At 57.6% G+C, this 23,620-nt stretch overlaps 1 protein-coding gene and 1 pseudogene across 1 annotated transcript; both read right to left on the minus strand.

Moving 5' to 3' along the window:
* Positions 1-9,995: 9,995 nt before the first annotated feature.
* LOC147525719 (acrosin-like) lies at positions 9,996-12,241 on the minus strand. The gene is made up of 5 exons (XM_086631072.1): positions 12,168-12,241; positions 11,660-11,860; positions 11,201-11,466; positions 10,777-10,922; positions 9,996-10,343 (listed from the first exon to the last, which is right to left on the minus strand). The coding sequence occupies exons 1-5, from the start codon at positions 12,236-12,238 to the stop codon at positions 9,996-9,998; spliced, it is 1,032 nt and encodes a 343-aa protein (XP_086487198.1). The 5' UTR covers positions 12,239-12,241.
* A 6,365-nt stretch (positions 12,242-18,606) lies between these two features.
* Positions 18,607-20,850, minus strand: LOC147525720 (acrosin-like; annotated as a pseudogene).
* Positions 20,851-23,620: the final 2,770 nt, after the last annotated feature.

The raw sequence follows: 23,620 nt of genomic DNA on the forward strand, positions 1-23,620 counted from the left end.
TTCCTCAGATGTTCCCGAACCTGCTCTTCAAGTACAGTGGGCGGTGGTTCATCCTCACAGTCCCTGCTAGTTCTTTCCACAGCTTGGGTGGTAAGACAAGAGGCTTTATCAGTGAAGACTGAGGCAAAAAATTCATTGAGTACCTCAGCCTTCTCTATGTCCCGGGTGACCAGAGCACCAGTATCCTTCCGGAGGGGGCCTACATTCTCCTTGGACTTCCTTTTGTCCCCTACACACCTATAGAAGCTTTTCTTATTGCTTTTTATATCCCTTGCCAAATTCAATTCCTTCAGGGCTTTAGCCTTGCTCACTTGATCCCTGGTCACTCGTACAGCTTCTCTGTATTCCTCCCAGGCTATCTGTCTCCGCTTCCACCCTCTATAGGCTAACCTCTTCATTTTCAGTTGGTCCAGGAGCTCCTTGCTTATCCACGCGGGCTTCCTGGTCTTTTTGCCCGACTTGTTCTTCATCGGGATGCACCTCTGCTGAGCTTGGAGGAGGTGCTCCTTGAATGTGGACCAACTTTCCTGGGCCCCTCGTCCCTCCAGGGCCACCTCCCACGGCACTTTGCCCATCAGGTCCCTGAAGAGGCCGAAGTCCGCCTTCTTGAAGTCTAGGGCACAGAGCTTGCTGTATAGTTTCCTTGCTGCCCCGTGGATCTTGAACTCCACCGTGTCGTGGTCACTGCAGCCAAGGCTGTCCTTAAGTTTCACATCGCCCACCAGTCCCTCCCTGTTGGTGAGCACAAGGTCGAGCATGGCACCCCTCCTTGTCGGCTCCTCTATCACCTGCAGGAGGAAGTTGTCATCCACGCATTCCAGGAACCTCCTGGAGTGCCTGTGCCCTGCCGTATTGTCTCTCCAACAGATGTCAGGGTGGTTGAAGTCCCCCATGAGGACCAGGGCTTGTGACCGCGAGGCTGCTCCTATCTGGCTATAAAGTGCCTCATCTGCTCTGTCCTCCTGGCCAGGTGGCCTGTAACAGACCCCTACCGTAACATCCCCTATCCGTCCCCGTCCTCTAATCTTGACCCATAAGCTCTCTGTCAGCTCCTCCTCCAACCCCAGGCGAAGCTCCACGCACTCCAGCCGGTTGCTGACGTAGAGAGCGACACCCCCTCCTCGTCTCCCCTTCCTGTCCTTTCTAAAAAGCTTATACCCCTCCATGTTGACACTCCAGTCATAGGAGTCGTCCCACCACGTCTCCGTGATGCCAATAATGTCATAGCCCTGCTCATGTGCACGCATCTCCAGCTCATCCTGTTTATTCCCCATGCTGCATGCGTTGGTGTACAAACACTTCAGCTGGGCCCCCGACAAAGCCGACTCGCTGGCTGGAGCAACAGGGGTTCTCTTGCGTGGCAGCATAAGTTCATCTGAACATACCTGTGATCCTTCCTCAGCCTCTGGACCCTTGGTGCTGGCACTGGCGCCATGCTGACAGCAGTGGGCTGAACTGTGCTCCCCCTCCCCCAGCAATACTAGTTTAAAGCTCTTTGCACAAGTCTGGCCAGCCTTTGCCCAAGCACCTTCTTCCCTTTCTCGGTTAGGTGCACGCCATCTGCCCCTAGCAACCCAGGCTTCTCAAAATTTACCCCATGGTCAAAATACCCAAAGCCCTGGCTGTAGCACCAGTCCCTGAGCCATGAGTTAACCTGCCAGATACGTTTGGCCCTTGCAGGTCCCTGCCCCTCGACTGGAAGCACTGACGAGAACACTATCTGTGCCCCAGAGTCCTTGACTGCTGCACCCAGGGCCCTGAAGTCCCTTCTGATGTTTTTCAGGCTGCTGCCAGCTGTATCACTGGCACCCACATGAAACACCAGTAGTGGGTAATAGTCTGTGGGCCGTATGAGGCCAGGTATTCTCTCTGATACGAGCGCCCGGGAGACAGCATACCTCCCGAGACAGCGCGTCGGGTCGGCAGATGGGTGCCTCCGTACCTCTTAGGAGGGAGTCACCCACTACCACCACGCGCCTTTTTTTCTTGGTGGCGCTAGTTACCACGCTTGTTGGTTGAGCTGCCTCGTCCTTCTCCGGTGCCTCCCCCGAGGTGCTAGGTTTTACTTCTTCGGTCTGCAGAGTGGCAAAGTGATTCTGCAGGGGCACCGCGGGGTTCTGGGGAAGCTGCTGCTTCTTCCTGCTGCGCCTGCTGCGCCGTGCAACTTCCCTTTGGTTGGCATCTTCTGCCTTCTTACTTACCTTGTGTGTCAGTGGAGGGGTTTTTGGTTGGTGCACTGGTTGCTGCGGTTCGGGTGCAGACTGCGCCTGGAACCAAGCATCCAGCTCCCTCTCAGCCTCCCTGATGTCCCTCAGCCTCCTGACAGCCTCTTGCAGCTCAGCCACCTGCCGCAGGAGCTCCTCCACCTGGATGCACCTTCTGCAGTCAGGGCTGGTGCCTGCCCCAGAAGTGGGATCCAGGCACTGCCTGCAGCCCAGGGTCTGCACCGCCGCCTCTCCCCTTGGCTGTTCCGTCTGCACGGAGGCATCGATAGCCGCAGGGGGAGCCGGTGCAGACCTCGCGGCCGAAGCTGCAGCCCTTGCTCTAAGGCGGGTGTTGGCCATGTTATCCTGAGAACCAGGAACAGCAAACGTCCCGGGCCGGCGCCCTCCCTGACGTGCCCTCCCTGCGCGAACTGCCGCGCAAACTGCCGCGCTGCTCGTTCTGCCGCGCCGCGCCCCTGTTTGCCCGCTCCGGGTCGCTGCGCTCCCCAGGGCCGTTTAAATCTCCCGCGTCAGTTCCCGGGGCCGCCCCCCCGCGTCAGCAGTCCCGTGGGCACTGCCGGCACCGGGACACAGGAGAACCTGGCTCCCCGCCGGCGATGCCGCGCTTTTGCCTCGCTTTTGCCTCGCTTATTCCACCCCAATCCAGCTCCCGGCCGCAGAACTCACCCTCCTTGCCGCCGAGCGTCGCTGAATCCTGTGCACAGGCAGTTCAGGTTTAATTAGAAGCTTTCCAGCCACCCCTGATGTCTGCCTGCCGTCTCCTTGATGCCACACGCTCCGATTTATTGAGCGCTGTGACACTGCGGCTGTTTGATATCGATGCACCCAGAACTAGTTTCCCAAACGCTGTCTGGTTTCTACAAACCGTGCAGGAAGCCCAGAGCAGTGCGGGAACAGGAAGAAACAGCTCAGGCTGAGCTTAGCTCTGAGACTGCAGACACCTTGGCACTGTAGGAAGGGCAGGAGGAGACACGTCGCAACCGTATTGTGGAGGTTTCTCACTGTCTGTATGTGCATGTGTTCAAAGCTAACCTTGGACTACTGCAGGCTCTCCTCTACAGGCTGGATCCTGCTTGCTTTTCTCCTCTGACTACCCTCACTGCTTTTTATGAGGCTACTGGAGATAATAAGGTTGTAAGAAATGACTGCCCCATCCCTGGCAGTGTTCAAGGCCAGGCTGGATGAGGCTTTGAGCAACCTGGTGTAGTGGAAGGTGTCTCTGCCCATGGTTGGAACTAGATCATAGAATCACAGAATGGCTTGGGTTGGAAGGGACCTTCAAGATCATCCAGTTCCAACCTGCCTGCCATGGGCACACTTCCAGGGATGGGGCAGCCACAGTTTCTATGGGCAACCTGTGCCAGTGCTTCCCCACCCTGAGAGTGATGATTTTTTCCTTATATCTAATTTGTATCTCCCCTCTTTCAGTTTAAAGCCATTGCCCCTTGTCTTATCACTATATACCCTTGTAAAATTCCCTCTCCAGCTTTCTTTTAGGCTCCCCCCTTCAAGATGATCTTGAAGGTCCTTTCTAACTCAAACTGTCCTGTGATTCTGTGAAAAATATCTTGTGCCGTTCTGTCCAAGAGGGATACAAAACGATCAGGGTTCACTTTCTGGGTTTGACCGTGTTGAAGCAGTTGCCTCCTCTCAGCATCTGGTAAGGAAAACCCTTCTACAAGTGTACAAACTAATAAAAATAATAAATGGAGATGTCTGCTCTTTTGGGGTTGAAAAATTTGAAGTGCATCAGAAAGGGAAGGAGGTCCGTGGCCACTTTTTCCTTGTCTTCTCTTTCTGTAGCAACCCGGTGATGTCCTAACTCCTCAGTACAAGCCTTTGTCTTTAAAAAAACTAAAAAAAAAAAAAAAGAAGAAGCCACTACTCATGGAGGAAAAGAACAAAACCAGTGGACATGAAAATTGAAACAGCAAACTATCATCTGAGCCCAGCAGCCAGGAGACCAGACCAGGGCAGATACAGACATGGACTTGAAGGTAGAGACAAGATTTTATGTTTTGACATGAAAAACATGCTTTGGAATAATGATAGTCAACACATCTTAAACAGCATGCTTTTAAACTCTAACCGTTAAAGACTGGATAATTTTTTTTGTGCCAGCTGGCTGAGATGAATCGCAGAAGAGAAGCAAGATTAGGTATGGGGAAAATGAAAGGAAATTTATTTTAAGCTGCCTATAAAGTATTTTCTATGCATGTAAGTAACTTAAATGGCAACTTGCAGTGAGCAGAACTATCAGCCTACAATTTTGGTCAGTGCTAAACTGCTCGCTCTTTCCCGTCAGCTCCTCCTGCAGAGCACACGGGATGCTGTCGGCTGCCTTCCTTCTGGGAAATCGTGGGGTGGGAAAAGACCCCGGGAGAACTCAGCAAATAGCCGAGATGGGGGCGATCTCACACTGCTCCTCGCAGCCTGACCCACTGTTACCCAACAATAAAGGGGTTAAAGTTTTGTGTAAGAGTTTCATGAAGGGTTCAGTGGCAGTAGGCGATTTACACATACCTAAAGAAGTCCATCCTTGAAGCTGCCAGGAGTGATTAAAACAGAGACTCTTTATCAAGAACTGTCTGCCCTTGGAGGGAACATCCCAGAAACTGCATAAACTTTGTTATCATGTTTTTCTAAACTGTGAACATGCAGTGACTTGGGGGAAAAGGTAATTCCGGCAGGGGGAGATCGCGACCACCGACTCACGGACCACCTGCCCTAATTACACCCCAGACCCAAAAGAAAGGGGCGGAGGAGGACAACTGAGCATGCGAAGTAATTTATATGAAAAGCGAGATAAAATTAACCAATTGTTTAAGAATATGTAAATATGTTATGAATTATGCATGATTATAGTGTATAACTAATTTTCTGTCCAGAAGCCGGTGTGCACGCCGGGAGGAGAAATCCCCCGTGCACCCAGCGCTGCAATAAAGAATACCTGCTTTCTAAAACTTTAAAACAAGTCTTGGAAAGTTCAGTTTCCTTTTCAGGTATCACACCCAAGCGAGGGCCAGCGGCACTGGAAAGGGCGCTCTGGTCGGTGTATCCGGCTGCTGCCTCCCCTGTGGCACGGGAGAGCGGTTTTCAGCAGCACTACTCCAGCGTCCGTGATTGGCACAGCTGCTCCAGCAACGCGAACGGCCAGTGTTCTCCTTTTTTATTAAAAAAAGAGCCCTAATTAGTGACAGCGGTGCAGCGGCGGAGCTGGCAAACCGGCCCTGGGCGCCGACCCCCGCTCACCCGGCGGAGTGCACGGCGCACAGCCGGGCACTGCCCTTCCCGGTGTTTTCTCGCTCACCGCGGGCCTTCCCCGGCCCGGGGCCACCCGGCCCTGCCGGCGGGGGGGCAGCCAGCCAGGCCGCTGGGCCTGCGGGCACCCCGAACACTTTTATTGCCGCCTGGAGCCCGCCCGCCGCTGCCGCCGCCTCCTCTCGCCATCCCCCCGCCCCGAGCGGCCCGTCGTGACGTCACGCGTGGGCCCCGCCCGGCAAGGACGGCTGCGCCCCACACCGAGCGGACGGGTCACGCTGCGGGAGGCGGCGGCGGGGGGGCGGCTGCAGCGGCTGCTGCGGGGCGCGTAGGATGGCAGAGCGGCGGGAAGGGCAGTGGCACGGCGTGTCCTGCGGAAAAGGGAAGAAAAATGAGAAAAAAGCCGTCGTGCTACACATCAAGCTGACCGGGAGTGTCCGGCGGGCGTTGGAGCCCTGCCGGGCCCGCACGGTGAGGGGCGGGGGGGGGCGGGCGGTCGCTGGGCTCTGCCGGGTGGCACCGCGGTGCTGGGGGGGGGGGTTCCGTGTTTCGGTGCGCGCGTCCCCCCCATTGCCGTGGGTACCTGCCGCAGCACCCGCGGCGGTGGGTGCGCAGGTGCCGGGGGCTGCTGGGCCCCGCTCGTGGGGCTCCGGGGTGCAGCTGTCGCGGCGCAGGGCGGCCCGCGGAGGGCGGGCGCGCAGCACCCGGCGGGCGCTGTCGGTGGTTTGGCGTTCTGCGTGCTGTGACACTTGGTGAGCTTTCAGGAGCGCTCCGGCGTGCCTCCGGGCGGGAATTACTGAGTTTGTCGTCGTTTCTGGCAGCGTTTGTGAGGGCGGCCGTGCTGTCACGGCGGGCGGGCAGTGACGGGCATTCCTGCCCGGCTGCCGAAGGCTCGGAGCCGGCGTGCGGCCGTGCCGGCGTTAGAAGTGACTCGGGTATTTGGTACTTGCAGTTGTAGCCGCGTTCCGTGGTGCCGGCATCCCTGCAGCTCATTTAGAGTCGTTAGTTCAGGACTAACGAGTTCAGTGCTCCGAGGAAAGGATGCCTTCCCGCAGCCGGTGGGATGCAGGTGGGACTCGGGTCTTGGATGGAGGAGCTTGACTTCTCGGGTATTTCGAACTGTAATTCAGAGATCCCAAAAAAATGTGCACAGCTTGTGGAAGTGCGATGTGGGATGTTGTGGTTTGAAATTGGACACTTTTTGCACGTTCGAATACATGACAAGTTGGAAATTGTGCTGGCTGTAATCAAACTGCTTTCTTTAGTGCAGTTAATACATCTTGGAAGATGTTTAGTTATTTCTGATTTATGAAGCAACTTGGGTGTGTTATTTGCCTAGGTGGTTTTCTAAAGCAGGATTGATTTCCAAGTTAATGTAGTTTTGCATGAAAAATAAGTAATACATGCATAATCATCGGGATATTGCAGACTAAAGAGCAATAGCAAGACTAAGAGTGGTCATCTTGATCAAGAAAATAATTAAAATTCTTTTCCCTATTTCACTATTTATTCATCTCCCTAACTGTAAAAGAGACTTCAACTCTTCCTGCAGGTCTGCTTTCCATAGTCTGGTCCTGCTGGAGTCTGAATGTGCCATTTGAACAGTGGCAAGTGGAAGAATAATGGAACATTGTCGTGGTTTTTGGACTGAGGGTCAAGACAAGAACCGAGAGGGAGCACCCACCAACCATGGTCCCGGGCAAAACATGACTTAGACTTTCTTCTTAAAACAAAACAATTTATTAACAGTTACTTAACAAGAGACACAAGGGAACGAAACCGGTTACTTGAGAGGAGAAAGAGAAAACAAGGCCAGATCTTAAAACAACACCTCCCCACCCTCTATTTCCTTTTGTTCGTGGCTCTACTTCCCTCCCGGCGGCACAGGGACTGGGGAGTGCAGGTCAGTTCATCCATGTTGTTACTGCCGCTCCTTTCTTAAAGGAGGAGGAGTCTTTACACCATTTTTCCCTTGCTTCGGTGGATCCCCTACTCACGAGGAAAAAATCCCCAAACTTTTCCAGCGTGAGTCCTGCCCGCAGGATTGCAATCCTTCCCCATGGATTGCACCAGTTCAGGCTTTACCAGTCTCGGCCTCTTAGGGAGCTGCTGCCACTCGCGTTGGCGTGGGTCGTCCCACGGATCCCAGATGCCTTCATGACCTCGTCGTGTATTCCCTGCCCATTATTAACAGTACCTGGTCGTGCATCCCCTGCTCCACGACCTCTCCTGGACTCAGGCATCTCTTCTCCGACTTGGGTTTCTCCATGGGCTGCGAGTGGGCCGCTGCTCCGCCGAGTACACCCTGGCTGCAGGGGGGCCGCCTGCCATCTTCACACCAATTTGCAAGGGAAAACTTCAGCTCGAGTACACCTCCTCCTGCTCCATCCTGACTGACCTGGTCGCTGTGGTTGTTTTCTCTTAGCTCTTAATCCTCTCTGGGGGAGCTCGGCCCGGCGGGCACCCCAGGCGCGAGGTGCTTCCCGAGTCCCCCCATGCGGCTCCCCCGGCACCATCTTGAGCACATAGCGGCCGCCCGGCCAGGAGCCAGGAGCGAGGGCAGCGCCCTCCTCCCCTCTCCTCCTTCCTGGGCAAAAGACCTTTTCCCGTCCCTTTGTCTCAACTTAAATAGGGCCATTCGCAGAGGCGCCAATTTGGCTCAACCCCCCGAGGGGGATGGGACTCAGATCTGGTGGCACAGGGAGCAAATCTTCTCTCGTGCCACCACGCATCAAACTATCACAAACATAAAAAGTTCAAGCTTTGTTATGCTAGCCTCTGGAATTTCTGGGTTTAAAAAGGGTCATCTTTTAAACTATTCAACCAAATCAGACATTTTTAACTCTGGCACTGGCAGAAAAACCTCCTGTGGTACTATTGGGGAAGTAATCCTCAGAGCTGTCTTAGTGCAGATGCTTTTTGGTTTGTTTTATTGTTATTTGACAAGAATATCAGCATCAGGGGGAGGAATTAGGGAGGGAGAAGAAACTTTCCCTTTCTATTGTCTCCATTTTTGATAGGTGCATTTTTGGTCTGGTGGCTCACACATCTGGTGCTGGAGGAGGAGACGATTGATGGTCTGTCGCTGGTGATACGTTTCTTCTCTCCAACTTAATGCTCAGCTGCTTTGCCGACCCATTTCAGTTCTGACAGTGCAACTGAAAAACTTGCAGTGAAGGCTTAAAGTCAGCCTAGCTGAGAGCTGGGGCAGGCAGCAAAGGGAATGCACAGAAGGTAACCTACAGCTCTGCTGCTGCCTCTGTTCTGTGCTGGAAGATCTTACCTGTGTAATAATATCACAGGGAGCATGTAGAGGTGAGAAATCAGAATAACCCTCCAATGACCTACTTATCCTGTCACCTGTAGAACCTAGGAAGCAAGTAGTCAGGCTCTGTATGCTTAATTGGCTAACGTTCAAATTTAAACAGTATGCATAAAGAACGTGGGAGCCATACGCTGTCTGTAGTAATTTAGTAGACTTTTATCAGTGCAAGAAGTCTTTCCTTCCATATACTTTTTCTTCTTGGAAGGGAGACGTCTCTAATTCCTCGGCGGAAGCTGTGCTGATACAAGCCCGGGCTCTGAATTGTCACACAAATTTTTGGGATGAGTGGGTGGCTGTAAGCCCCAAGGCAGGGAAGAGAACCTGCCAAAAAAAGGAAGAGGGAATTGGGGTAACCCTTGGGCTGGCATTGCTAGAAAGCACCAGTGTCTTGTCCTAGCCTCCTCCTACGTGATACATAGCTCTTTTAAAATTACTGAAGCATATTAAAAACTTTATTAAACATCACAGTCTCTGATGTGCTGATACGAAGGTATCTTCTCACTCTGAGACAACGTGTCTGAAAAACAGTAGATAATTAGCTTTGTAGACAAGGGTGGTGCCTTGTAAGTCTCTGAGTTATTTGCAGCATGTTGTGTGTCTGCGCAGATCTCAAGTCTTGTGAGCAGACGCAGACCCTGCCCAAAGACTATTAACCAAAACAGCAGACCTGGAGAAGACAAGCCAGCGAGCTCTTGAGGAACAGGACACGGTCTGTTCCGTGAGCTCAGCCGTACGCCCGGCCCTCATCGTCAGCTCGTCTGCCTTAGTGCGTACCCCCATGTCTGCATGTCACGTTGTTTTTCCCATCCTCATCTACCATGTGCCAGTCTGCTCCATCCCATCGTGGCTCTGAGCACCCTCCTCTCTGACCAGGTGCTTTCAGCCCTTTGGAGTGACTCTTCTTCCCCTTTGTGCCCACGTGCAGCCCCATCCTGCAGGTGCCGGCCGTGGCAGTCCTTGCCTCCCCCAGGAGACTGAACTGGACGGAAGCGTGGTTTGCTGTGAAAAGTGGCAACTTTATTTCAAGAACAAAGTCCCCTTCAGCATTTGTGTGCCCTCAGAGGAGAGAGGGCAGCACAGAGCAGGGCTTTGAAACCGAGGCTGCCTTTGGATCGGCGGCATTGTCCAGAACCAAGTGGTTGTGGTACCCTGCAGCCTGCCGTGGATCCTCTTCATCCTGCTGCTCAAGCCTTTTTTCCCCTTAGGAACTGCAGCAGCTCCTGCAGCAGGTTAAAGAATTCCAGCAGCTTCTGGCGTGGGAACGGACAGGGCCTAAACCTGCCCGACTGCGTTGGGATTGGCCGCGGCCTCTGCACGGGGGTGGAGGTGAAGACTGGCTGCGGCGTTGGAGCAGCCGTTACTGCCGGGCGCAGCCCCATCTGTGCCAGGATCCAGTCGTAAAAGTGCTGGGTGGAGGTGTAGACTCCGGGCCGCCTGGCTCTCGCGCAGCCTTTCCCCCAGCTGGTCAGGCCAACGAGCCAGAAGTAGTCGGCACTGCTGTCTTTGCAGACCAGAGGACCACCGCTGTCACCCTGCAGCGCAAGAGAGAGGATGGTGGTGTTGGTGGCCACCGTCAGCACTAGGGTTGGCCGTCTTCTCTCCCCCAGCACCTGCCAGCGCTGCATTCAGTGCCCAGAAAGGCTCTGCTCGGGGCTGGAGCCTACGGAACACTGTCTGGGAGGGGGTGGTGGGTCTGTAAGGTAGGGCTGTCTCCCCTCTCTGCACGGCGATCCGGGATGTGTGGAAGAGGGATGTTCCAGGATCGGGACCTGGAGCCGTGGACTGCCCTGAGCAGCAGCTCTGGGCCAAGGGGGGCACTGGGCAAGGACCTGCAGCTGGGGAAGGGGAGGTGAGCCCCAGAGCCGTGGGGATCCCGCGGTGGGAGGGAGACTTGCCGGGGCACGTTTGGGCTGGGACAGGGCTGCCGGTGCTGCTGCTGGGGCTTGGCTTGTGGCACGCTCCTACCTGGCAGGTGTCGATGCCGCCCTGCGCGTAGCCAGCGCACAGGTTGTGGCTGTGGACGTCCCCTCTGTACCACTGGCTGCTGTTACACAGCCTGGCGTCGATGAGGCCGACCTTGGCCTCCTGCAGGACATCAGTTGGTCCTCCAGCTGTGAGCACAGAAAGCAATTAGCACCCAGCAGCTCCTTGCCAGTTCTCCTCCCCCATCCGGGCGAACCCTTTCCCCAGGGCTTGGCTTTGCATCCTGAAGGCACTGTCCCAGGTTTCCCTTCCGTCTGGCTTTGGGGAAGTGCTCAGGCCCATCTCTCCAGAGGCATGCGTCCCCCCCAGCCTGACTCTGGCTTTCACCTCCATGGTCAGGAAGCCCAACCCGTCTGCCCAGCGTGCCAAGCTTGCTCTCAGGACACGGCGCTTTTGGGGAACTCACATCTCGCGGTCGTGGCACCCCAACCACTGACGTAGCAGGTGCTTAGCTGGGACAGTCTCAGCGAGGCGTCGGGCACGCAGGCGAGCTGGACGTAGTAGCCGCACTGCACGGGCTGGTCCAGCTCCAGCAGCGCGATGTCGTTGACCTCGGTGATGTTACTGTAGTGTTCGTGCACCAGCAGCCGCTTGATGTGGCGCACTTGGGTCTCGGGGCCCGGCCGAGTCAAGCGGGTGGCCCCGACCACCACGCGCCACATTGTGATGTGGCTGGAAGGCGGATGGAGAGAGGGGTCAGAGGGAGCGGGCCACATGCTGCAGCAGCCCAGCAGTTCCCTGCCTTCTGCTTCCCATGGGACAGAGGAAAGCAGCGCACGGAGGCTGCGACTGCCCTCGCACGCCTGAGGCACAGGGCACCTGCTCTACTGTGGTGGGGCTATGCCTGTTCCCTGGTCCTCCTTACCTGGCATTGACGAAGCAGTGGGCTGCCGTGAGGACCCACTGTGAGGCGATGAGGGACCCTCCGCATATGTGCCCTGTGCCTGCTTTCAAAGGGTCCTGGATGCTGACGATCCAGGGCCAAGCCCCGGGCTGGGCATCTCTGCCACCCACCACGCGCGACGTCTTGGAGTAATAGTCCACGGGCCGGAGCCCGCAGGTCGTTCTGTAACAGAAGCTCGTTACTGCCCTGCTCCGCGGCTCGCTGCTGCTCAGGCTGAAGGTCAGCCGTCTCCCTCCCCGCCAGGCGTTGCAGGGACAGCAGGAACCCCGTGGGACGTGCGTCCGTCCGCCCCTGTTCCTGCTTTAGCCCCACAGAGGAGCTGTGCCAGCCGCCTGGGTGCTGGCGAGGAGCCGAGGCTCCCAGGCACGGCTTGGCAAGCCGTGGCATGGCCACGGGGGACAGGCGGGCCCCCTCCAGCGAGCCCCAAAAGGGTTGCCCAAGCTCCCTGCCAGAGCCTCGGGCCACTTACCCGCAGGTGTCCCACGTGCCGTGCACGGGCCAGCACAGGGCCAGCAGGACGAGGACAAGGAGCAGTTTCATGGCTGCCAGCGCCACGTATCTGCTGCAAGAACTGAGGGCAAGTCACCACCAGCACAGCAGCCGACGTAGTGCCTGCCGTGCTCCCCTTGCCCACGGTGCCCTTGGCCCGCGGGCTGTGATGTCACAGAGCCGCTGGTTCCGGCGATGGAACGGGACACGTTGGCTCATGGGGGGAGGGGCAGGTAGCCTCCTGGGGGAGGGGCAGGAGGGCAACATGGGGGGTTCCAAGCAGGATGGGAAGCAGAATCTGGATCAGACACCCCGTGAACGTGCTGTGCTCGCGGCTCTCGGCAGTGACGTGTGTGTGTACGTTTCACTCCTGAACATCAGTCCGGATCAGCTGGAGAGGAAGACACGGCCTGAGTGGTGCTTTCTGCGTGCAGTGGGTGCTGGTGACGGTGCTGCTCCACCTGCGTTACTCTGGTTTGCCATTCGTGCCAGCCAAGGCCGTGCGCATGTTCGGGAAGGTGATCGGCTCTTTGGAAGACCGACTGAGCCTCTTGCACCTGCCCATGGGAACAGCCGTCACATCCATTGGACTGAGACGGGAGAAACCTCCTGGAAGTGAGAGTCCTCCCAGTTCAGCTCCAGCTCCTCTGCAAGGAGACATTCTCTGGGAGGAACGGGCTGGATCGAGCGTGCACAGAGCGCGTGCACACACGTACACACACGCGTGCACAGAGGACACGCACAAACACGCTGTGCACGCGCACACGGCGTTCACACACAGGGTGCACGTGCGCACGCACACACACGGCGGAGACACACTTGGGTTACAAACAGAAGGTGCGATGCACACCCGGAGAGTGTGCACAGCCCTGCTCCAACACACACGTCTGGAACACCGTGCGCAACGCGCAGTGTTCACATACACACGGAGTGCACGCGTATGATCAGAGGATGGAGCACCTCTGCTATGGAGACAGGCTGAGAGAGCTGGGGCTGTTCAGCTGGGAGAAGAGAAGGCCCCGGGGAGACCTTCCAGCACCTTCCAGTACCTAAAGGGGGCCTACAAGCAAGCTGGGGAGGGATTTTGGATAAGGGCATGTGGTGACAGGACAAGGGGTAATGGCTTGAAAGTGAAAGAGGGGAGATTTTGATGAGATTAGCTGGAAGGAGGAAATTCTTCTCTCGGAGGGTGAGAAGGCAGTGGAAGAGGCTGCCCAGAGAAGTTGTGGATGCCTCATCCCTGGAGGTGTTCAAGGCCAGGCTTTACGGGTCTTGGCGCTACCTGGCCTAGTGCAAGGTGTCCCCGTTGACTGCAGGGGGGTTGGAACTTAGATAATCTTGAAGGTCCCTTCCAATTCAAACAATTCTACGGTTCGATGGTTCCAAGATTCTGTCATTGGCAGGGAAGTGGAGATGGGCTGGGATATAAGGATGGGCTGGGGCGTGGAGATGGGCTGAGATTTAGAGATGGGCTGGGATTTAGAGATGGGCTGGGGACATGGAGACGGGGCTCAGACCCAGCACAGGATCAGGCAAGCTGGGGCATCGCCATCCCTGGAGACGTGTGCTGCTCCGGGACGTGCGCACCCATGGCACACACCCTCCCCAGGAGAGATGGTCACCCACCCATGGGAGGCAGGGGCACGCAGTTTAGCGCACAGGGACACCAGGGACACAACCACCACCCGTGTGATCATTCCAGCTTTTATTCTCCCTGTCCCAGAGACAGGGCTGCAGTGGTGGTGGTGGTCGCGGGAGTCAGGGACACCAGCTCCCCCAGACACCCATCCTTGGGGGCAGCTCGGTGGTCAGCTCAGACTCACGCCAGGAGCACGAGGGGCTGTCGGGATGGAACACGGTCTGGCCGTGGCGGAGAGGAGACGCAGCACAGCCCGGCGGCGCTGGGGGATTTTAGGCGCAGGAACAGGATGTTTTTTCCCACCGATCTCTAATTTTTCACAAATTTCTGTTTCTTTCCAACATCTCAGCGCCAACAGCGGGACCGCCCGGCAGCCCCTGCGCCCCACCTGCCCCCCCGCCCCCCAAAACACCCCCGCTCTGACTGGCGGGCCCGGCGCGGGTTTCCCTCCACCAGGAGATTTCCGGGCCGGGCGCCCCGTTCCCGGGACCGGGTCCCGGCGCTCCCCAGTGTTTGGCTTTGGTTTTGTGGGGGTGGGCGGGTGCAGGGGTTGTCGAGTTTTGGGGGGGCGGTGTCCGTCAGCCGCGCGCACCACGCAGGCGCGCACCCCCCGCTGCTGCCAGAGCCCCTCCCGCGGGGAGCGGGCGGCGGGTCCCACTGTGGTGGCAGCCCTGTGCTCAGCAGCGGGGAAGGGCTGACGGGGGATAGGTATAGGAGCAGGCATAAGAGCACATAAAACTATATTAGCTGTGATTTCTACGGATAGGTATGACAATGGGCATAAGACTACATGAGACTATATTAGCTCTGTGGAACAGCTCTGTGAAATGGTAGAAGTTACCAAATACTAATCCCTGCTTTGAAACACTGACTACCCGAAAAGGCCGGTAAGAGAGACAAAATAAACACTAGCAAGGTTGTAGCTCGTGACCCGTAGGGAGAAAGACAGACAAAGAGGAGAGATAAGGACTAGCAAGAACTAACATTTGTCTTCACACAATAACAAGTAGGAGACAACCAGGTGTCCACTCAAGGCCACGCCAGGCTGGGAACCGGTTTGGCTCTGCAAGCTCAGCCAAAACAGGGATTCTAGGGAAGAGGTAAAAATACACAGCGAGGCAGCTCTACGGCCTTCATCCTGAAGACCCATGCCCACGACCACCAGGAGGCGTGTGAAGGAGGAGCCTGAGGCGGATCCTGAGGCGGGGGCTATGGAAATAATCTCCTGGGAGAGACTGACCTTTTGGGGAGGGGGTTATGAGTGTGTCTGTATAAATGCAAGAAAAACTGCTACGGCGGGTGTGCACGTTTGTGGTGGAGCGATCGCCCGTGCACCCAGCGCGGCAATAAACACATCTACTTTGCAACGGTCGTGGTTTAGGCCGATCTGGCAACTGAACTCCACACAGCCGCTCTCTCACTCCTTCTCCGGTAAAGTGGAGAGGAGAAAAATGTAATAAAAGAGCTGAACGTCAAGACAAGAACAGAGGGAGCACCCACCAACCATGGTCCCGGGCAGAACAGTCTCAGTTTTCTTAAAGCAAAGCAATTTATTAACAGTTACCTAAAAAGACAAAAGCAAACAAAACCAGTTACTTGAGAGGATAACAAGAAAACAAGGCCAGATCTTAAAAACAACACCACCACCCCCCCCTTTTCCTTTTCTTCCGAGCTCTACCTCCTTCCCCCAGCAGCGCAGGGGGACAGGGAATGGGCGAGTGCAGGTCAGTTCATCCCATGTTGTTACTGCCGCCTTTCTTAAAGGAGAGGGAGTCCTTACACCCTTTTTCTTTGCTCCAGTGAATCCCCTACTCACGAGGAAAATCCACAAACTTCTCCAGCGTGAGTCCTACCCACAGGATGCGATCCTTCCCCAACGGAAGTCCCCTTCAGCATTTGTGTGCCCTCAGAGGAGAGAGGGCAGCACAGAGCAGGGCTTTGCCACCGAGGCTGCCTTTGGATCGGCGGCATTGCCCAGAACCAAGTGGTCGTGGTACCCTGCAGCCTCCAGGGGCATTATGTACAACATATATGTACAAGGATAAATATACACAAACGAGTGATGTACGGTGTCATTGCTCACCACCCCTTGACCGCGGCCCGTCTCGTCCCGAACTAACGATGCCAAAACAGACAAATCCTGATACCGCAATCCCAGATGAGTGAGAGGCCCGAAAATGGAGAGCGGGACAGAGAGAGCACTCTGAGAGCCCGAAAGTGAGAGTCCCGGAAGAGCAAAGGCCCTTCTTTCCGGCTGTCCCTCACTTTTAAACTGGGCATGACGCTGCGTGATATGGAATACTAATTGGCCAGTTTGGCCTCAATCCTAAGTCTAAGTACAAATTATAAGGAGAGTTGTGGACCCCCCATCCCGGCCATGCTCCCCCCCATCCTGTTGTGCTCCTGCACACTGGCAAGAACACGGCAGCTGAAACGTCCTTGAGGCCTCAGTGCCAACTACAGACATCAGTGCGCTGCCAGCGTTCTTCTCAGAGCCAGTCCCAGACTCAAACCAAAACACGGAGCTCTTCTGGCTGCTAAAGAAGAGCTGACTCTGTCCCAGCTGAAACCAGTACAGCCCGTCTTCCGAGCTTTCTCCGGTCTTCCAAAGCAGACACAGCCATGGGGTACAGCCCTCCCAGGGTGCAGAACCTCCCCTTTTCTCCTCGTTCTCTTTATCAGGCCCTTCCACCAGAGAACTGCTGTTGCTCTTTGCACAGTCCCTGCCTTGCTCTCATGACAAGTCCTTGATCTCCAGGAGATGGGCTCCTGTGTTCAGGCACAACCAGCAGCCCTTGAGCCTAAATGGGAAACTCCGTCGTTGCTGTAGGAAAAGATCCTTTGCTCGAGAAGTGCCCCTGCTGCATCCCAAACCCACTCCTAAGCCTTCCTGGTCTCACGTCTCCTAGCTTTCTGCTCCAGTCCGTTCAGTTGCCCCACATCGGAACCCTATCCCAAACCCACCAGACCTCCAACTGACCCCTCAGCTGTGGCTCAGTGACGTCTCTGACCCAGGCAGTGCTGGGGTGGCCACCCGTGGCCCGGGGAGATGGCCGAGCTGCGAGGCGTGCGGGGCAGTGCCCCCTGTGCTCTGTGCTGGGCGTTCGAGTTGAGGCCTCTCGACAGAACCCCTGGCTTGTTCCGGGAGGGACCCTGATACAGCAGCACCTCCAGAGCCAGAGCAGCTCCTGTCAAGCCATAATCAAGAGGAAGCAAAGGCCATGCCCCGGTGCCCAGAGATCCCAACTCGGCTGGAGGCATGCTGTGCACCCCTGGGCGGGAACAGAGCCGGGAGCTGCAGCACCATGGCTTGGCAGGGGCCAGGGGCACAGCAAGAGGAGAGTGGGATGGATGGTCCTGGCAGCTCCAGAGGCAAGACCTTGTGCAGCGAGTGCAGCGGGCACATGCCCAGGTGGGAGGCAGCTCAGGGTGTGCGTGCTCAAGCACCTCCAAGTCCTTCAGGACTGCAGCAGGTGGGGATGTGGCTGGCAGGGCTGCTCCTCTTGTAATGGCTGTGGCTGGTGGGGCTGAGCGATCCGGGGGGCTGCAACCACATGCCATCCACAGGGCTGGGGAAGGGTCGCTGTCCTCTTGCTTGGGAGCTACTCCAGCCTCACCTTCGCTCGTGAATTGCACACGCACAGCGCTCCCACCAGTAGCTGGCCCAGGCCCTGGGTGTTTCCAAGCTGCTGGGTCCCCAGGACCTGTGTGCCCTTCTGCCGTTGCAGCAGCCAGGCCTCTGGACCCAGCCCCGCACCGGCTACAGAAAAGGATTTGGGATGGCCCTCAAGAAGAAGGTAGGACGGACGGTGGCGATTGGGTGCAGGGCTCAGTCAACAAGCAAACACACCAGCAGTTTGCTTCTGTGGGAATGGCTCCCTGATCCCTCCTTCTCCCCATTTTCCATGCTAACGCATCCCCCCTCACCTTCCTTGACTCCTCCCTCTCTCCGCCCTTGTCTCCTCCCAAACAAGGGCCCTACCCCGCTTATTTTTTCCCCCTTGCTCCCGGGTTTGTCAAGCCTGGGAACAGACTGGGGGGTTCAGGTGCTGCTAGCTGCTCACCTGGGACTTCCCTGGCATTACTGATGCTGTTTCCTGGGCACTGCTGTCGCTGCCAGATTCCTCTCCCCAAAATGACCCCAACTCTTCCTTCAACCATCTGGGAAGTGTGACCCCCTCTCACATCAATGCCCCTTAACTCTCCGTCAGATTTGCCTGTTCCTTATGGCACTGTAACTCCTGCCAGCTTCTCGCTCCCTTTCCTATGCCAAGTTTCTCTGGTTGTGCTCGGCAGTTTCCCATGGTCTGTTCCGTGAGCTCAGCCGTACGCCCGGCCCTCATCGTCAGCTCGTCTGCCTTAGTGCGTACCCCCATGTCTGCATGTCACGTTGTTTTTCCCATCCTCATCTACCATGTGCCAGTCTGCTCCATCCCATCGTGGCTCTGAGCACCCTCCTCTCTGACCAGGTGCTTTCAGCCCTTTGGAGTGACTCTTCTTCCCCTTTGTGCCCACGTGCAGCCCCATCCTGCAGGTGCCGGCCGTGGCAGTCCTTGCCTCCCCCAGGAGACTGAACTGGACGGAAGCGTGGTTTGCTGTGAAAAGTGGCAACTTTATTTCAAGAACAAAGTCCCCTTCAGCATTTGTGTGCCCTCAGAGGAGAGAGGGCAGCACAGAGCAGGGCTTTGAAACCGAGGCTGCCTTTGGATCGGCGGCATTGTCCAGAACCAAGTGGTTGTGGTACCCTGCAGCCTGCCGTGGATCCTCTTCATCCTGCTGCTCAAGCCTTTTTTCCCCTTAGGAACTGCAGCAGCTCCTGCAGCAGGTTAAAGAATTCCAGCAGCTTCTGGCGTGGGAACGGACAGGGCCTAAACCTGCCCGACTGCGTTGGGATTGGCCGCGGCCTCTGCACGGGGGTGGAGGTGAAGACTGGCTGCGGCGTTGGAGCAGCCGTTACTGCCGGGCGCAGCCCCATCTGTGCCAGGATCCAGTCGTAAAAGTGCTGGGTGGAGGTGTAGACTCCGGGCCGCCTGGCTCTCGCGCAGCCTTTCCCCAGCTGGTCAGGCCAACGAGCCAGAAGTAGTCGGCACTGCTGTCTTTGCAGACCAGAGGACCACCGCTGTCACCCTGCAGCGCAAGAGAGAGGATGGTGGTGTTGGTGGCCACCGTCAGCACTAGGGTTGGCCGTCTTCTCTCCCCCAGCACCTGCCAGCGCTGCATTCAGTGCCCAGAAAGGCTCTGCTCGGGGCTGGAGCCTACGGAACACTGTCTGGGAGGGGGTGGTGGGTCTGTAAGGTAGGGCTGTCTCCCCTCTCTGCACGGCGATCCGGGATGTGTGGAAGAGGGATGTTCCAGGATCGGGACCTGGAGCCGTGGACTGCCCTGAGCAGCAGCTCTGGGCCAAGGGGGGCACTGGGCAAGGACCTGCAGCTGGGGAAGGGGAGGTGAGCCCCAGAGCCGTGGGGATCCCGCGGTGGGAGGGAGACTTGCCGGGGCACGTTTGGGCTGGGACAGGGCTGCCGGTGCTGCTGCTGGGGCTTGGCTTGTGGCACGCTCCTACCTGGCAGGTGTCGATGCCGCCCTGCGCGTAGCCAGCGCACAGGTTGTGGCTGTGGACGTCCCCTCTGTACCACTGGCTGCTGTTACACAGCCTGGCGTCGATGAGGCCGACCTTGGCCTCCTGCAGGACATCAGTTGGTCCTCCAGCTGTGAGCACAGAAAGCAATTAGCACCCAGCAGCTCCTTGCCAGTTCTCCTCCCCCATCCGGGCGAACCCTTTCCCCAGGGCTTGGCTTTGCATCCTGAAGGCACTGTCCCAGGTTTCCCTTCCGTCTGGCTTTGGGGAAGGGCTCAGGCCCATCTCTCCAGAGGCATGCGTCCCCCCCAGCCTGACTCTGGCTTTCACCTCCATGGTCAGGAAGCCCAACCCGTCTGCCCAGCGTGCCAAGCTTGCGCTCAGGACACGGCGCTTTTGGGGAACTCACATCTCGCGGTCGTGGCACCCCAACCACTGACGTAGCAGGTGCTTAGCTGGGACAGTCTCAGCGAGGCGTCGGGCACGCAGGCGAGCTGGACGTAGTAGCCGCACTGCACGGGCTGGTCCAGCTCCAGCAGCGCGATGTCGTTGACCTCGGTGATGTTACTGTAGTGTTCGTGCACCAGCAGCCGCTTGATGTGGCGCACTTGGGTCTCGGGGCCCGGCCGAGTCAAGCGGGTGGCCCCGACCACCACGCGCCACATTGTGATGTGGCTGGAAGGCGGATGGAGAGAGGGGTCAGAGGGAGCGGGGCCACATGCTGCAGCAGCCCAGCAGTTCCCTGCCTTCTGCTTCCCACGGGACAGAGGAAAGCAGCGCACGGAGGCTGCGACTGCCCTCGCACGCCTGAGGCACAGGGCACCTGCTCTACTGTGGTGGGGCTATGCCTGTTCCCTGGTCCTCCTTACCTGGCATTGACGAAGCAGTGGGCTGCCGTGAGGACCCACTGTGAGGCGATGAGGGACCCTCCGCATATGTGCCCTGTGCCTGTTTTCAAGGGTCCTGGATGCTGACGATCCAGGGCCAAGCCCCGGGCTGGGCATCTCTGCCACCCACCCGCGCGACGTCTTGGAGTAATAGTCCACGGGCCGGAGCCCGCAGGTCGTTCTGTAACAGAAGCTCGTTACTGCCCTGCTCCGCGGCTCGCTGCTGCTCAGGCTGAAGGTCAGCCCGTCTCCCTCCCCCGCCAGGCGTTGCAGGGACAGCAGGAACCCCGTGGGACGTGCGTCCGTCCGCCCCTGTTCCTGCTTTAGCCCCACAGAGGAGCTGTGCCAGCCGCCTGGGTGCTGGCGAGGAGCCGAGGCTCCCAGGCACGGCTTGGCAAGCCGTGGCATGGCCACGGGGGGACAGGCGGGCCCCCTCCAGCGAGCCCCAAAAGGGTGCCCAAAGCTCCCTGCCAGAGCCTCGGGCCACTTACCCGCAGGTGTCCCACGTGCCGTGCACGGGCCAGCACAGGGCCAGCAGGACGAGGACAAGGAGCAGTTTCATGGCTGCCAGCGCCACGTATCTGCTGCAAGAACTGAGGGCAAGTCACCACCAGCACAGCAGCCGACGTAGTGCCTGCCGTGCTCCCCTTGCCCACGGTGCCCTTGGCCCGCGGGCTGTGATGTCACAGAGCCGCTGGTTCCGGCGATGGAACGGGACACGTTGGCTCATGGGGGGAGGGGCAGGTAGCCTCCTGGGGAGGGGCAGGAGGGCAACATGGGGGGTTCCAAGCAGGATGGGAAGCAGAATCTGGATCAGACACCCCGTGAACGTGCCTGTGCTCGCGGCTCTCGGCAGTGACGTGTGTGTGTACGTTTCACTCCTGAACATCAGTCCCGGATCAGCTGGAGAGGAAGACACGGCCTGAGTGGTGCTTTCTGCGTGCAGTGGGTGCTGGTGACGGTGCTGCTCCACCTGCGTTACTCTGGTTTGCCATTCGTGCCAGCCAAGGCCGTGCGCATGTTCGGGAAGGTGATCGGCTCTTTGGAAGACCGACTGAGCCTCTTGCACCTGCCCATGGGAACAGCCGTCACATCCATTGGACTGAGACGGGAGAAAACCTCCTGGAAGTGAGAGTCCTCCCAGTTCAGCTCCAGCTCCTCTGCAAGGAGACATTCTCTGGGAGGAACGGGCTGGATCGAGCGTGCACAGAGCGCGTGCACACACGTACACACACGCGTGCACAGAGGACACGCACAAACACGCTGTGCACGCGCACACGGCGTTCACACACAGGGTGCACGTGCGCGCACACGCACACGGTGGAGACACACTTGGGTTACAAACAGAAGGTGCGATGCACACCCGGAGAGTGTGCACAGCCCTGCTCCAACACACACGTCTGGAACACCGTGCGCAACGCGCAGTGTTCACGTACACACGGAGTGCACGCGTATGATCAGAGGATGGAGCACCTCTGCTATGGAGACAGGCTGAGAGAGCTGGGGCTGTTCAGCTGGGAGAAGAGAAGGCCCCGGGGAGACCTTCCAGCACCTTCCAGTACCTAAAGGGGGCCTACAAGCAAGCTGGGGAGGGATTTGGATAGGGCATGTGGTGACAGGACAAGGGGTAATGGCTTGAAAGTGAAGAGGGGAGATTTTGATGAGATTAGCTGGAAGGAGGAAATTCTTCTCTCGGAGGGTGAGAAGGCAGTGGAAGAGGCTGCCCAGAGAAGTTGTGGATGCCTCATCCCTGGAGGGTGTCAAGGCCAGGCTTACGGGTCTTGGCGCTACCTGGCCTAGTGCAAGGTGTCCCGTTGACTGCAGGGGGGTTGGAACTTAGATAATCTTGAAGGTCCCTTCCAATTCAAACAATTCTACGGTTCGATGGTTCCAAGATTCTGTCATTGGCAGGGAAGTGGAGATGGGCTGGGATATTAAGGATGGGCTGGGGCGTGGAGATGGGCTGGAGATTTAGAGATGGGCTGGGATTTAGAGATGGGCTGGGGACATGGAGACGGGCTCAGACCCAGCACAGGATCAGGCAAGCTGGGGCATCGCCATCCCTGGAGACGTGTGCTGCTCCGGACGTGCGCACACCAGGCACACACCCTCCCCAGGAGAGATGGTCACCCACCCATGGGAGGCAGGGGCACGCAGTTTAGCGCACAGGACAACCAGGGACACAACCACCACCCTGTGATCATTCCAGCTTTTATTCTCCCTGTCCAGAGACAGGGCTGCAGTGGTGGTGGTGGTCGCGGAGTCGGGACACCAGCTCCCCCAACACCCATCCTGGGGGGCAGCTCGGTGGTCAGCTCAGACTCACGCCAGGAGCAACGAGGGGGGCTGTCGGGATGGAACACGGTCTGGCCGTGGCGGAGAGGAACGCAGCACAGCCCGGCGGCGCTGGGGATTTTAGGCGCAAGGAACAGGATGTTTTTCCCACCGATCTCTAATTTTTCACAAATTTCTGTTTCTTTTCCAACATCTCAGCGCCAACAGCCGGGACCGCCCGGGCAGCCCTGCGCCCCACCTGCCCCCCGCCCCCCAAAACACCCCCGCTTCTGACTGGCGGGGCCCGGCGCGGGTTCCCTCCACCAGGAGATTTCCAGGCCGGGCCGCCCCGTTCCCGGGACCGGGTCCCGGCGCTCCCCAGTGTTTGGCTTTGGTTTTGTGGGGGTGGGCGGGTGCAGGGGTTGTCGAGTTTTGGGGGGGCGGTGTCCGTCAGCCGCGCGCACCACGCAGGCGCGCACCCCCCCGCTGCTGCCAGAGCCCCTCCCGCGGGGAGCGGGCGGCGGGTCCCACGTGGTGGCAGCCCTGTGCTCAGCAGCGGGGAAGGGCTGACGGGGATAGGTATAGGAGCAGGCATAAGAGCACATAAAACTATATTAGCTGGTGATTTCTACGGATAGGTATGACATGGGCATAAGACTACATGAGACTATATTAGCTCTGTGGACAGCTCTGTGAAATGGTAGAAGTTACCAAATACTAATCCCTGCTTTGAAACACGACTACCCGAAAGAGCCGGTAAGAGAGACAAAATAAACACTAGCAAGGTTGTAGCTCGTGACCCGTTAGGGAGAAAGACAGACAAAGAGGAGAGATAAGGACTAGCAAGAACTAACATTTGTCTTCACACAATAACAAGTAGGAGACAACCAGGTGTCCACTCAAGGCCACGCCAGGCTGGGAACCGGTTTGGCTCTGCAAGCTCAGCCAAAACAGGGATTCTAGGGAAGAGGTAAAAATACACAGCGAGGCAGCTCTACGGCCTTCATCCTGAAGACCCATGCCCACGACCACCAGGAGGCGTGTGAAGGCGGAGCCTG

The sequence above is a fragment of the Tauraco erythrolophus genome, unplaced genomic scaffold (genome assembly GCF_009769465.1).
Source record: "Tauraco erythrolophus isolate bTauEry1 unplaced genomic scaffold, bTauEry1.pri scaffold_90_arrow_ctg1, whole genome shotgun sequence".
NCBI lineage: Eukaryota > Metazoa > Chordata > Aves > Musophagiformes > Musophagidae > Tauraco > Tauraco erythrolophus.

What these genes read in the sequence shown, in the direction of transcription:
- LOC147525719 (XM_086631072.1), bottom strand. Translation starts at nt 12,238, where the DNA reads ATGAAACTGCTCCTTGTCCTCGTCCTGCTGGCCCTGTGCTGGCCCGTG. An exon ending in GGCACGTGGGACACCTGCGG is followed by an intron (nt 11,861 to 12,167) that starts GTAAGTGGCCCG and finishes CTTCTGTTACAG; the next exon opens with AACGACCTGCGGGCTCCGGC. An exon ending in CACTGCTTCGTCAATGCCAG is followed by an intron (nt 11,467 to 11,659) that starts GTAAGGAGGACC and finishes TCCGCCTTCCAG; the next exon opens with CCACATCACAATGTGGCGCG.